At 40.0% G+C, this 12,460-nt stretch overlaps 1 protein-coding gene across 2 annotated transcripts in view; it reads right to left on the bottom strand.

The window, feature by feature from the left end:
* cyth1a (cytohesin 1a) overlaps positions 1-9,886 on the bottom strand; it is a 36,229-nt gene extending 26,343 nt beyond the window's left edge. The window contains exon 1 of one of the 2 annotated variants that reach the window (XM_085351643.1): positions 9,638-9,886. In XM_085351643.1, coding sequence (XP_085207769.1) covers positions 9,638-9,719 — 82 coding nt within the window. In that variant the 5' untranslated portion in view covers positions 9,720-9,886. Of the gene's footprint in view, positions 1-260; positions 533-9,637 lie in introns of those variants that run through there. The other variant, XM_085351644.1, reaches the window with a different exon arrangement.
* Between the last annotated feature and the right edge of the window lie 2,574 nt (positions 9,887-12,460).

The raw sequence follows: 12,460 nt of genomic DNA, 5'->3' as shown, positions 1-12,460 counted from the left end.
AAAACCCCAAATGATTGTGTATACATATTTTTTATTTGCTATATAAGGCTCAGAAAAGTGCCGCGCTTACACAAGCAGCAAAGCAACAATAGGAGAATAAACAATGTCGCCAAGGACAGTTACAGTCCACTGAGATTTTCCATTTTCATACCGTCAAGTTATTTTCTCTGATATATATATGTATATTTTAAAGGCCATGTGGTGCCATTTAAATTACTTTCACACGAAGTAAAACGTCTCTCCCTGAGTAGCTCACTCACCTACGCCGTCTTCCGACTTTAACACCATGATGTCTGTGCCTCAAGGTTTCGAGTCCGAAAAGTTTCTAGAAGATTTCCGAGAGTCAAACCTTTCGCCGAATACAATTAACGACAGCTTTATTGCCTTTTCAACTCTCAATTGGCGAGTTAAAAGTTACTCCGAGGATTGACTTCTAGCCTAAAACAAGACTGTTTCGGTCCACGACTCAAGGGAGTGGTTTGAAGTGACGGACTTTGACCAACCAGCTTTTGCTCCTGAGAGCGAGAAAGTAGCAAGAGGAGCAGGCTTGGCACAGAGGAGCGCTTCCGGTTGTGCCTTTCAAATTAAAACACGTTTTAAAGAATGTTTACAAAAAACGTTATTTGGATTACACAGTTACAAATTTTTGTTGTTTCGACTCTTTCTGTGATTTGGTATTCATAAAGGCACCATTAGCCAAACCAGTTATCTTCAGGACAGTACAAAACTTAATATAAATTCAAGAAAACACTACTCTTAAATTACAAGAACTTTATATTGATTTGAATATTGAGGTGTATAATGAGACTGACTCAAGACATTGTGGCACCCAAACAAGCATTCAACTGGCTAAATCCCCGTCATCCTCACATCCAAATAATTTCAAAGAATAACTGTCAGTTATTAGTTTGGAATTGCCCTGCAGCATTGCCACATAAACTTGGAGAGGTATACCAATTTACAGAGCTCAAAACTCCTGTTTGCATATGTGTTGGTGCTGGTATAATCAGACCATAACTTTCAGCACATAACTTTCTTCTTTTTTTTTTTTTCAAATTAGGCTTATCCTGCAGGATCCTACAGGTTTATGTTTTATACAACAGTTTTGATTTGTGTCTTTACGATGCCAGTGAGTAGATGAGAAAAAATAAACAAATATATAAATATATACATGTGCATATAAATATATAATGTACATATTACATTTTTAAATGATTCAGTTCTTCAGCATAAACGACTTCCCGTTTGGATTACTGCATTGGTCTTTTTACTTGTTTTAACAAATTAGCTTTGCATAGTCTTCAGACTTAGTTTTAACCTTTAGGGCCCTACATGGTCAAGCTCCCCAGTATATATCTGACCTGCTGAAACCACATTCATCTTTCCAAGCTCTAAGGTCATCAGCTCAGAGACTGCTGGTGGCCCCACGCGCTGGATTTAAAACTCATGGAGATCGGGCCTTTCTAACCCTGAAGACTAGATTTCAACTAATTTATTGTTTTATGTTGTATTTTACTGTTTTACATTGTTATTTGCTGTATTTCCATTCTTTTTCATTTTCTTTCTCTTTATTGTGAAGCACTGTGTGATTTTTATGTGTGAAAAGTGCTATATAAATAAATTTTACTTACTTACAAAAAGTAAGGTAGGTGTCAGTAGTTCATATACTGGACTTTGTAATTGTAAGTGAGACTCTTATTTTGAAAGGAATTCGCTGCCTATCTCCGTCTCCTGATTATGCAAACTGATTAGAGCGCAGCGAACGTGCCCTATGACGCGTCTGCCCCACTGTGTTGCCACCCTGTTGCCTTCGGCTCTCTCCCACACACGCACACACACACATGTGTTGGGGTTTGAGTGGGGGCAGGGAGTGAGTTAGACTCACCGAGGCAGAGCAGTTTACTGCTGCTGATCTTGCTCTTTTTAAGGCTTTTGATTCACCACATCCGCCGAGAGTAGACGTGTGTGTGCAGTCAAACGTTTACCTCAGAAACAAATGTTAAACCGTTCTTTAGAAAATAGCAACAACACCTGCACAGACAAACACTTGTGAACACCTGTTGGATATTCAAACTCGCTGCACAGCCTATTCTCACATGATATTATTGCAATAAATAAACAAATAAATCAAAATGTTTCAGTCTAGTGCTTTAATGGCTCTGGATTTATTTCCCACATTATCCTGTATAATCTTTTGTTGTTGTTGTTGTTGTTGTTGTTGTTATTATTATTATTATTATTATTATTGGGGATGATTGAGTGATTCTGAAAAACAGCTGATTTTCATTGCACTCTTATGATTACACCACAACAATGCAGGGGCCTACCAGTAACGATGAAACAGGTTTGGCTACATCTTGGTGATACTCACCAGAATGTTTGTGCCTAATGCAGCTTTACAGTTTTGATGTCATGACCTTCACCTTTTCCCCCCCTGTGATCAAAGGTTTGTTGAAAGGTCGTTTTTTCCTAGTAGAGAGATATTTCTTGGCGGCATTTTTTAAGGAAACTATGAGGGATTTACAGCCCCCTGTTGAAAGTGAGTAAATTAGTCTTCTGTTTGTGTAACACCTGCACAGCCATACTGCTGTCAGATAGCAGAGGATTGAGCCTGTCCTTGCCTGTTGATGAATACCTGAGAGCCAAGAGGAATGCTCCACTCACAGCCAATGACAGAGGCCAGGTAAGGGGAGAAAACAGCTCATCTGTTTTGTTTATCTGACGTACGGTAGAAAAATGTGTATGAGCTGTCCAGCTGCATTTTAAAAAGATTCTGAGCACCGACCCAGGAATCAGGACACAGCTACTAAGAAGACTACGGTAAAGTGCTACAGTCTGCACTGAATCTTCATTTAGGGGGGATCTCAACTTCATTCTGTGACCCATGAATGCTTCAGCTGTGTCGCGCAAACTCAACAGCTGACAATGCAGCCTGTGTGTAGCGACCCCCGTACACACAAAGTTTCAACTCATTGTTAGAAGTGCATCCATTCCCCCAAGCAATGCTGTAAATCTGTGCTCAAGGACCCAGAACAAGAGCACACAGGCAGCTGCCTGACCTTTAAATGAAAGGATTATGAGATGACATAGACACATGAAGATTACAGTTATCCACAGCTTCCTGAACGAGCTAAAGTAGAACGGATCAGCAGATAAATGGAGGATTTATGCAAACTTTAAATCAAGACCAAAAAAAGAATAAAGACTGTGCTAAAAGGTGCAGCAGATTTTGAGTTTCAAAGGAAAAGAGAAATTCCTCAAATAGACAAAGGTCTGCTCGTCTTAGAATCTGTAGGACGTTAGTTCTTTTTTTCAGTTTTAAAATTAAAATACCATTACCGCAAAACCTTTAACTATGACCTATAAAAGTCTCAACTATGAGGTCAGCCACAACCAAATGGGGAAACTAGGTTTACCTGTGTAACGCAATATTATTTTCCAGTAAATGCAATAAGATTTATATGAATTGGTGTTGATGATATGACACATTTACTGAGGATATCTTTTTATTACAATTTTATTCATATATTATTTAGAGCATGTATGTATGAAGACCACAAGACAATATTAATTTGTCTTCATGTCAGTAAGTTTGTGTGAAGTTGTTGGCTTTGTCCAAGAAACTGCATGGTGTCTGTAACAGTGCTGCTACAGCAAAGGTAAACATTTACTTTAACACTGCTTAATTATTTATAACTTCTAGATATCCCACGCATGCGTTATTGCTGCAGGCATAAGATTACATTTTATGCAGCATTTTGCAAGATGTACATGCAGGACACATTATATATAAATCAGGCTGTGTTGGATTTGTAGCAAAGCTTTTTCTGACAGCTTTCTGGTATCACCCTCTAAGTCTACATAAGGTGACTGTAGCTCTCTAGCCTCTAGGAATGTTCTGACCTCACACAAGTCTGGCTCGTATTGTGAAATAGCTGTTGTTCAGTCTTACGGTGCTATGTTAAGAATGTGGATTTCAGGTGTGATTGCAAGTGCGAGTCTCAAAAAAGCTTGTGGTTTTAAAAGGTGCCCTCAGCTGAGTGTAATGAACACATGATTGAATGTTTTGACTTCGATCATTAGCACTCATTACTGATGTGCAGGTCACTACCAGGTTTTTAGTATTCAGCGACACCATATAAAGTTTCGTAAGTAGTGATTTCAAAATATGAATCAAGGTTGCAGGATGTGAAAGAAAACGATTGTCAAGATAATTCCAACAGAGGGGCGAATTTTATTTTATGTCTGACCGAGCTCCAAAACACTCCACTTCACAAAAACTACAATTTGCGACTCCCTGGAAGAGGCCCAAAACCAAAGTCCTAGTTTATAAGGCAGGCTTGCCATAAAAATATAGCCTCCTAATCCAAGAAACACTGATGCAATACGTTTTCAAACATCAAAAAAAGTCTTCAAAAACACAGAAGTTGGAAAGCAAAATAATGTTTTGCTTTTTGTGTTTCTGTGTGTGTATATATGTGTAAAATCGGTTGTGGGTGTGCCGGGGCTATTATAAGTGAAACCACAGAGTCAAAACAATATCCTGGCAGCTCCTGAACTAAAAATACATCTTTATTTTAGACTTTAAATTGCCTGAATTAGATGGAAAATTGCTGTGTGAGAGAAAATAATCCCCATCATTAAGACAAAAGGTACCAAGAGTGACTCCTGCTGATCATTTGTATTAATTACAGCTGCAGGAGGGGAGAAAGAAACCCACAAAGGAAAATTTTAGAGAAATTTATCTTTACTATCAAACAGCAATGATTTCAACCAAAAGCATTTCAAAATTAACTACACTGCGTCATATTGAAGTTGGGTCACTGTACAGAGTCATGTTGCTTTTTTCTAACTTACAAAACATGCAAACAGGAGGTTTATTGAGAAACAGGAGGTTAATATCCACAGACGAGCTCGAAACAAGGCATGAAAAATGGTTCTGCCACCACGACAATTACAAACCTGCACGGCAAATATTCTTTGGCATTAGACATGGCTCTGCTGATCTGCTGCTCGACGCATGAGTCACTGCACAAGTTGACTTTGAAACCACTGCTTTCCTTTTACAGGTGCAATCACAGGTAATGAGACCTTTGGTTCTATGCACTCTGTAATTTTCTGGGTTAGACGGAATTCAGGACTGAACGATTAATTACTGACATGAGTCATGTGCAAAAAAAAAAAAAAAAAAAAAAAGCAGAATACATCTAACTCTGGTGCTATTTTTCTGATGTTTGCATGTCAGAAAGAACTCTGTGGGCGGCCAATCAATTTGCAATTAAAATAGAGAACTCTACACAGCTTACAGCAGGACCCACCTACACGCAGTAATACTGCTGCCAGAAACTGTTTCAGGAGGAGCATGCAAAATTTCCAGAGCTTCTGATAAAACATGACAGTTGAGAACCTGTTTGCATAAGAAAACGTACTCATCTCATGCTAGTCGTGCAGCGTTCTGCACCGCACAAAGTTTTGACATTTACATGGTGACCCCAACAAGAGATGGCACACGGTGACAAAGCGACTGCTTATCTTTGCTGAAAAATTCATGAGTTTGACTAATAAGCACTCCAGAGAAATAACTAAATATACATTTTGCTCTTTATAAACAGGATTCTATCTGAGTCATAAAAACTAAAAGATCGAGGGCAGCAGGTGCATGCTGCTAAGCAGTTAGCGTTAAAGGTGAAAACTGACGGTCATGTCAGATATAGCCAAAATAGCACAATTATGAACATCAATTCTTTACTGTCCTATCCGTTGCTTGTTCTTTCCTAGAGCATTTATCAAGACATAAAAAATATCTTGAGACATATCCTCCCATAACACCAAAAGGAACCCACTTAGTTAGGTTTTGTGAGTCTCTCTATGTTTTCATACACTCTTCCCTGAAGGAACTTCCTGTCAGACTTCTCACTGTCAAACTCATTCAGCATAAACACTCACAGGACACTTTATTGGGTACTCTGTGCAACCCATGCTTTTGCTTCCAGAAATGCCTCATTTCTTTTTCCACACAGATTTAACAAACACTGGAAACACTCCTCACAGATATTAATCCATATAGATATGATAGCATCACGCGGTTGCTGCAAATTTGTCGGCTGAGAATATCCTGTCCACCACATCCTCCGGGTGCTCTATTAGACTGAGATCTGGTGACTGTGGATGCCATTTGAGTGCAGTGAACTGTACATGATGTGAATTTTGTGACATTACGCGTTATCCTATTGGAAGCAGCCATCAGAAGGTGGGTACACTGGGGTCATAAAGGGATGGACATGGATGGACAGCATTACTTGTGTTTCTAGGCTGTGGTATTTAAAAGATGCTCAACTGGTACTAAGTCCTCCAACGCGTACCAAGAACATTTTGCACCATTACACTGCTGCCTGCCTGAAACAGGGCCTATATGCACCGAGTGGCTGCCATGTGATTGGCTGATTAGATATTTGTGTTAACAAACAGCTGAATAGGTGTACCTAATGAAGTGGCTGATGACAGCATTTATAGCTCTAGCTCAAAAAGAGCTCAACCTGTAGTGGTTCTGGATGTTGTTCATTGTACCTTTTTTTCCGTCAAAAAAACTATTGATTTTATCTGACTTGTGAAATATCTCATTATTTTAATAATCAATAATAAACTGATATAAAAGCTGTTAAAATAGATAACAGTACAGTGTAAGGCTCCCAAACCAAAAAAGGCTGGTAACTGCTGCCATCACTACAGTCTCATATATAACAAGCTGATAGGGCAAATATTCTCAAACACACGCTGTTGCTGACGGCCTTGTTGTGCTTTCGCACAGATCAGTGTGTCCTCAGCTGTCCCTGGAGCCCACGAGAGTAATTTCCGCGTCAGAGAGCCTCGGCAAATCCGGGGCACACCTGGCTCTCTGCACAGATGACTGATGGAGCTGTGCTGATATCACTCGGAGAAAATTTCTATCATGTCTTCTATAAACAACACAGTACTTGGGATCGCTGTCATTCTGTGGGCTATGATGATTATTTAAGCATGCCGACTCACAGTGACTGTCACTGTGAGCGTTTGGTTAACAATAACAATTACATTGTGAAAGGTGCAAAACAGTGTGCGTGTGACTCAGTAATTTAGATGCAAAAGGGAACTGAAGAAAATAAATGATAAAATAAAAGTCTGTATTTACTTTGGAGTCTGATATTACTACATGAGAACAGACTAAGAAGGAAGTAATTTCTTTTTACTTCTTCAAAAGACAAGACTAGTTTAATTTCAATATACATTCTCCTCTTAAATAAAAGCATTAAGTATTATTAACATGTCTTATTAGAAAAATCTGATGTAAACAGTTATTGTGGGCGGAATACACTCATTAACCACTTTCTTAGATACACCTGTTAGATACACAGCCATTTGTCGAGTGGCAGTTCTCTGGGTCAAAATGCCTTGCTGATGTCAGAGGTCAGAGGAGAATGGACTGATTCAAGCCACAACAACAGAAGACCACACCAGGTGATATTCCTTTCAGTTAAAAAAAAAGAAAACTGTGGCTACAATTTGCATGGGCAGCATGTTTGGAAAACAGAAGACTGGAAAAATGTTGCTTGGTCTAATGAGTCTCCATTTTCACTGCAACCTTTGAATGGTGCGGTCAGGAGTTAGAGTAAACAACATGAAAACATGGATCCATCCTGCCTTCTTTCAGGCAGGTAGTAGTAGCTCCATCAACTGGGGTTTAATGGTCCGGGAAATATTTTCTTGGCACACTTTGGACCACTTGGTACCAACAAAGCATCATCTAAACACCATCTACCTGAGTGTTGTTGCTGCTGACCGTGTCCATCCCTTTATGACCGCAGTGTACCATTTTCTGATGGCGGCTTCGTGTCACAAAACTCAAATCATCTTAAACATGACATTGAGTTCACTGTATTCAAATGAACTCCACAATCACCAGATCTCATTCCAATACAGCACCTTTGGGATGCAGTGGAATGGCAGATGCGCATCATGGATGTGCAGCTGATAAATCTACATCAACTTTGTGATGCCGTGATTTCAATGTGGACCAAAACTCTGAGGAATGTTCCAAGCAACTTGTTGAACTGTGAAGGTAAAAGGAGTGTAACCCAGTACTAGAAAGGTTTAACTGACAATGTGACCAGTGAGTCAGTAGATAAATTATAGTTTCCGTCAAGCAGTTTTTAAGAGCTTTATATGTTGTGTGTGCAAGAGAGTAAAGCCACCAGATAAAAGTACACCATTTCCTACTGAGATGTCATAACAGCGAAATGTGATGCAATTTGTACGCAAGTACAGAAATCAAATAATTCCCCAACTTATTTCAGGAGTGGTTTACAGTGATAGCTTAGATGACACAACGTGAACTTGCCTAACAACAGTTGGATGAGCCACACGAGTCATTCGTGATTCACCATTAAAAGCAGAAATACCAACACTAACAGTATCAGCCAATGTCATTACATCACAAGTGGCCCAAACTCTTAACGGTTGCCATCACAACACAAACTTCGTTTTATTGCCGTTTAATCAAAAAACGTGACACAAGGCAGGCAGTTGGCAGCTTTGGTAATACGCTGCCCACAAATTGCAGGGAAGGCTGAATGTACAAATGCAAGCCAGTGTTTTATCTAAGTGACTAGAAACACCCAACATGCCATTCAGTTCTGTTGGCCTGACAAAAAATAAAATAAAATGAGCAAAAGTCTGCTGTCATCACATTTAGTACCAGAACAATCCAGATTACTTCCCCGTTGAATATCCAAATCGACAGGCAGAGCCCTGGTGCTGATGTGGATATTTTGAAATGACTGAGGCAGCAACGCTTCCACATGCTTCGCACAAAGTCAGCTGATTCACTGCCACCCAACAAAGCTTTTTAAGTCATGTCAACACGCAGTTTAAACACCCCCAATGGGAACCTGCACACCATCCTGCAGTGCAATGTCATCGCGGCGCTTAGCAACCAATCCAAAACAACAAACACGCACACATCAGCTCCATCGCTGTCCAGATGGTGAGTAGCAAACTTCTAAAGAAACCAACATCTTAATCTGTGTCTCTCTGTGTGTAATTAAACCGAGAAACACAGAAAATTCATTTTACCCAGCTTTAGGAGGCGATCACCAGTAAGCACAACACTGCCAGTCCTCTTTGTTAAAGGACGGAAACACAAGTCTTTGGCAGAGCTGAGAAAGTCTGGCTCGCAAGCTGAGATTTCACATGTTGTCGGCCAACATAAGGATTTTATGTACATGTGTGAAAAAGGAATGTGAAGTCATCAAGAAGGAGGCAGCCCTGCTGCAGATTCGATCAGCTGAGTGAGTAATAACATTAGCTCACGCTCTATTAGAGTGCGTGCACGCAGAGGGCAGAGGTTTAAGCTGTGCTAAATGAGAGCCTCCCTGAGCCTCGAGAAGCTCCTTCTATTTCTGTCCGACTGTTTGTTTTCATCTCTGGTTTAGTCACATGTTCGTGCCAGTGGTCACAGAAGCACACATGACCACGCTCACAGGTTGAAAACACATTCAAAAAACAAATGCTCATGATAGTTTCAACACTGTAGGTTTATAGTAATGATGCCAAAAGCCAGCAAAATGAAAAATGATCTTCCTGAAAACAACTTTTACTTTACCTGGAGCTTCCTCGAGTGGCTTCACAGCAGGGCACAAGAAGGTCTGAAAACTGGACACACATAGTTCACCGACTGTCCCCATAGCTCCGGCGTGTTAATCTCCGTATCTGAGTGTATGTCTCAGACTGCAGCTGTGTATCGTCCTGAGTTCCTCCCTCCTTATGACTGTGATGTGAAAGAAAAGTTGTGAAGATCCCAGTCTCCCCAGTGCACCTGTCACTCCTTGCTCCCAGCTGTTCCCTCCATGGAAGGATTCCAACTGTAAGATCCTGCACTGTGTCACTTTGCTTCACCTAATCCCCCCCCACCCCAAGTTGGATGACGCTCCTCGGCCAATGTCTTACACTAACCTACTTTCTCTTCCCCTTTGTTGAGAATGTGCAACTTGCTATCGGATGCTAAAATCACTTCTGCTTTCTCCCCCGTTCCCCTTTTCCGTTGGTATCTGAACCTCGCTCTTATCCTCCTCTGCTCCCTCTCTCTCCCTTTCTCTTTCTCTCCCACTAGCTACCTCACATACTAATTCTTGACAGGCTGCACACAAAATATATTAACGTATCTGCGACTGCTGCAGCAACCGCGTACGACTGGTCCAATCTGAAAAGTCGCTTGAAGAAGGGATGGAGTTCTGTTGTTTTCATGGAAATTATGGCAAAAATAAATAAATAGATGAAAGTCAGCAGTATGCTTTTTTTTGTCCACTCCAGATTTTTATTTCCATCTCCACCCTCTGCTGCTTTTAGCTTTTAGTCTATGGAACTCCAAAGTGTTCAAAATTAAATAAATAAATAGGTCAAGATGAAATAAATAACTATGTGAATAAATAAGACACAGATATGTAATGTGAGAATGATATTGTGAAATAATGGAACACATTTTGAAAAAAATGCTCATTATTGTGAAATATATTGCATTCTGCTATATAAATTTACTTATTATTGTGAAATATTATTTCATGGTCATTATTTTTCACAATAACAGAGATTATTCCTGAGGCATTTTATTTATTTCCAGCCGTTTTTAGTCCAAAATGACCTTTTTTCAAAGTCAGTTTTTATTTCAAAATCCCGTTTTTCCCGATGGTCTATTTATTTCATAATGCGACTTTTCAGCAGAATGACTTTGTCTGTCAATCAATGTAAGTGGGCTGGACCTTTGCACCTATTGGCTTATCGTTTACCATCGACTAGTTTTCCTGGATACCGGCTCCGCGGACGGCTGCTACAGCTAGCAACAGCGTGCTAGGTCAAAAGTCACGGAGGATGGCGGACTGGTGTGAACTTCAGCCAGTTCTGCTCATTTAAGCAAATCAGATAGAGAGGGATCATTTACCTGTAGATACTGTTTTGAGTCGTTTAGATGTTTCTGAAATGCTTGGGATGATAATTGCTCTTCAAGATGTTCGCATCGATGACAGCATTGTCAAAGGTTTAAGATCAATTCAGCACCGTGTTCGTTTGGAATACGCCGAGGAAGAACAGTCTTCAAATGTTGGCCGTCCACGTCTAGAAATCCCGGTGCAGCACTCAGGACTTTAGTGCTGTCCGGGATAACCGTCGGGGTAATTGCCGATACATTTTCTGTGTCTCCGAGCACAATTAGGAGGAAAATGACGGAGGATGGTCTAAGGTAAGTTTATGCTGTAATTGAGCACCTGTGTGATTCTGTACACAGCATTGTTTAGGTGTTGACCTTAATTATGACGTTTGACAATGAATTATTATCGCTTACTTTTTTTGGTTACTGTCTAAACTAAGTGGGGCAGCTACGGCTAAAGCTATCGGCGCCATCTCGGCGTTGAGACACGTTTAGCAGTGTTAGCTGTTAGTGTGTTAACTCGGAGACTGGGGTCAGTGGAGCCTGTAGGAACCTTTTACACAGAGAGTAGACCCACCAGCTTTCCACAGTCTACTTACTTATCACATCTTGTTAGACAACAGGGTCATTAGTGCTTTAAATAGTACATAGTTGAATGTTTCATTGCTGTTTGCAGTTGATTGTTCTCTGATAACGCATAACAAGGTTGATGTTAAATAGCGAGTTTATTGAAATGGTTTTGTCTATTTCAGCAGCATTATAGATATCATACTTTCTCTGGTGTCTTCGGTAAAGCTAAAACAAGAATACATTTACATCCTTGGTTCTTTCAGCATTAATTGGAAAACTTTGAGATTTGCTGTGCGCCTCCCAAGCCATTCTCTTTTATCCCACCTGTCAGGTATAGATGGCAATACTTTAAACAAAGTTAAATTTGTTATACCTGAAGAGAACCAATCCTGACCTAGAATGGGTGAATGAATAATTAGTTGGTAGCCAATGCCTAAGCAACTCACATAGGCCCTGGCAGACTCAATAAGTCCATCTAGGAACAGCTGCAGGAAACACCTCTTCAGTTTAGATTTAAAACATGTGCATGCTCTTTCAGGTTGATGAGGATTATGGTGTGGACTGGACAGGACAACATAATCGCTGCCCATCAAATGAGATCACCATTCCTGAGATTCAGCTCCCAGATGCACTGAATGAACAAGACCCTGCTGTGCTACCAATACTTCAAAATCACTTGTAGAAAGACATTATTACATTTAATCAGTTTCTATGTCAGGAGGATTTTTTTTTTTTTTTAATTTCTACAGCTTTGTAGCTAATACTGACTCAAAACAGCATAACCAATTTCATTTTCAACAAAACAGTGAGTGGCTATAAAACAGGATTTGTTTTATACAGCTGTCACTTTAATGATATTCATTTCTTGGTTGGATATACAGTACATGTCAACTCTGAGCAGATTTAATACAATGAACACAGTAGAGTAGTGTAACA

This window comes from Diplotaxodon limnothrissa, linkage group LG4 (genome assembly GCF_057381915.1).
Source record: "Diplotaxodon limnothrissa isolate DT_005_m linkage group LG4, D_limnothrissa_male_GT1.1, whole genome shotgun sequence".
In the NCBI taxonomy this organism is placed as follows: domain Eukaryota; kingdom Metazoa; phylum Chordata; class Actinopteri; order Cichliformes; family Cichlidae; genus Diplotaxodon; species Diplotaxodon limnothrissa.
The sequence above is the reverse complement of the archived record's forward strand: the minus strand, read 5'-3'. Positions and strand labels throughout refer to the sequence as shown.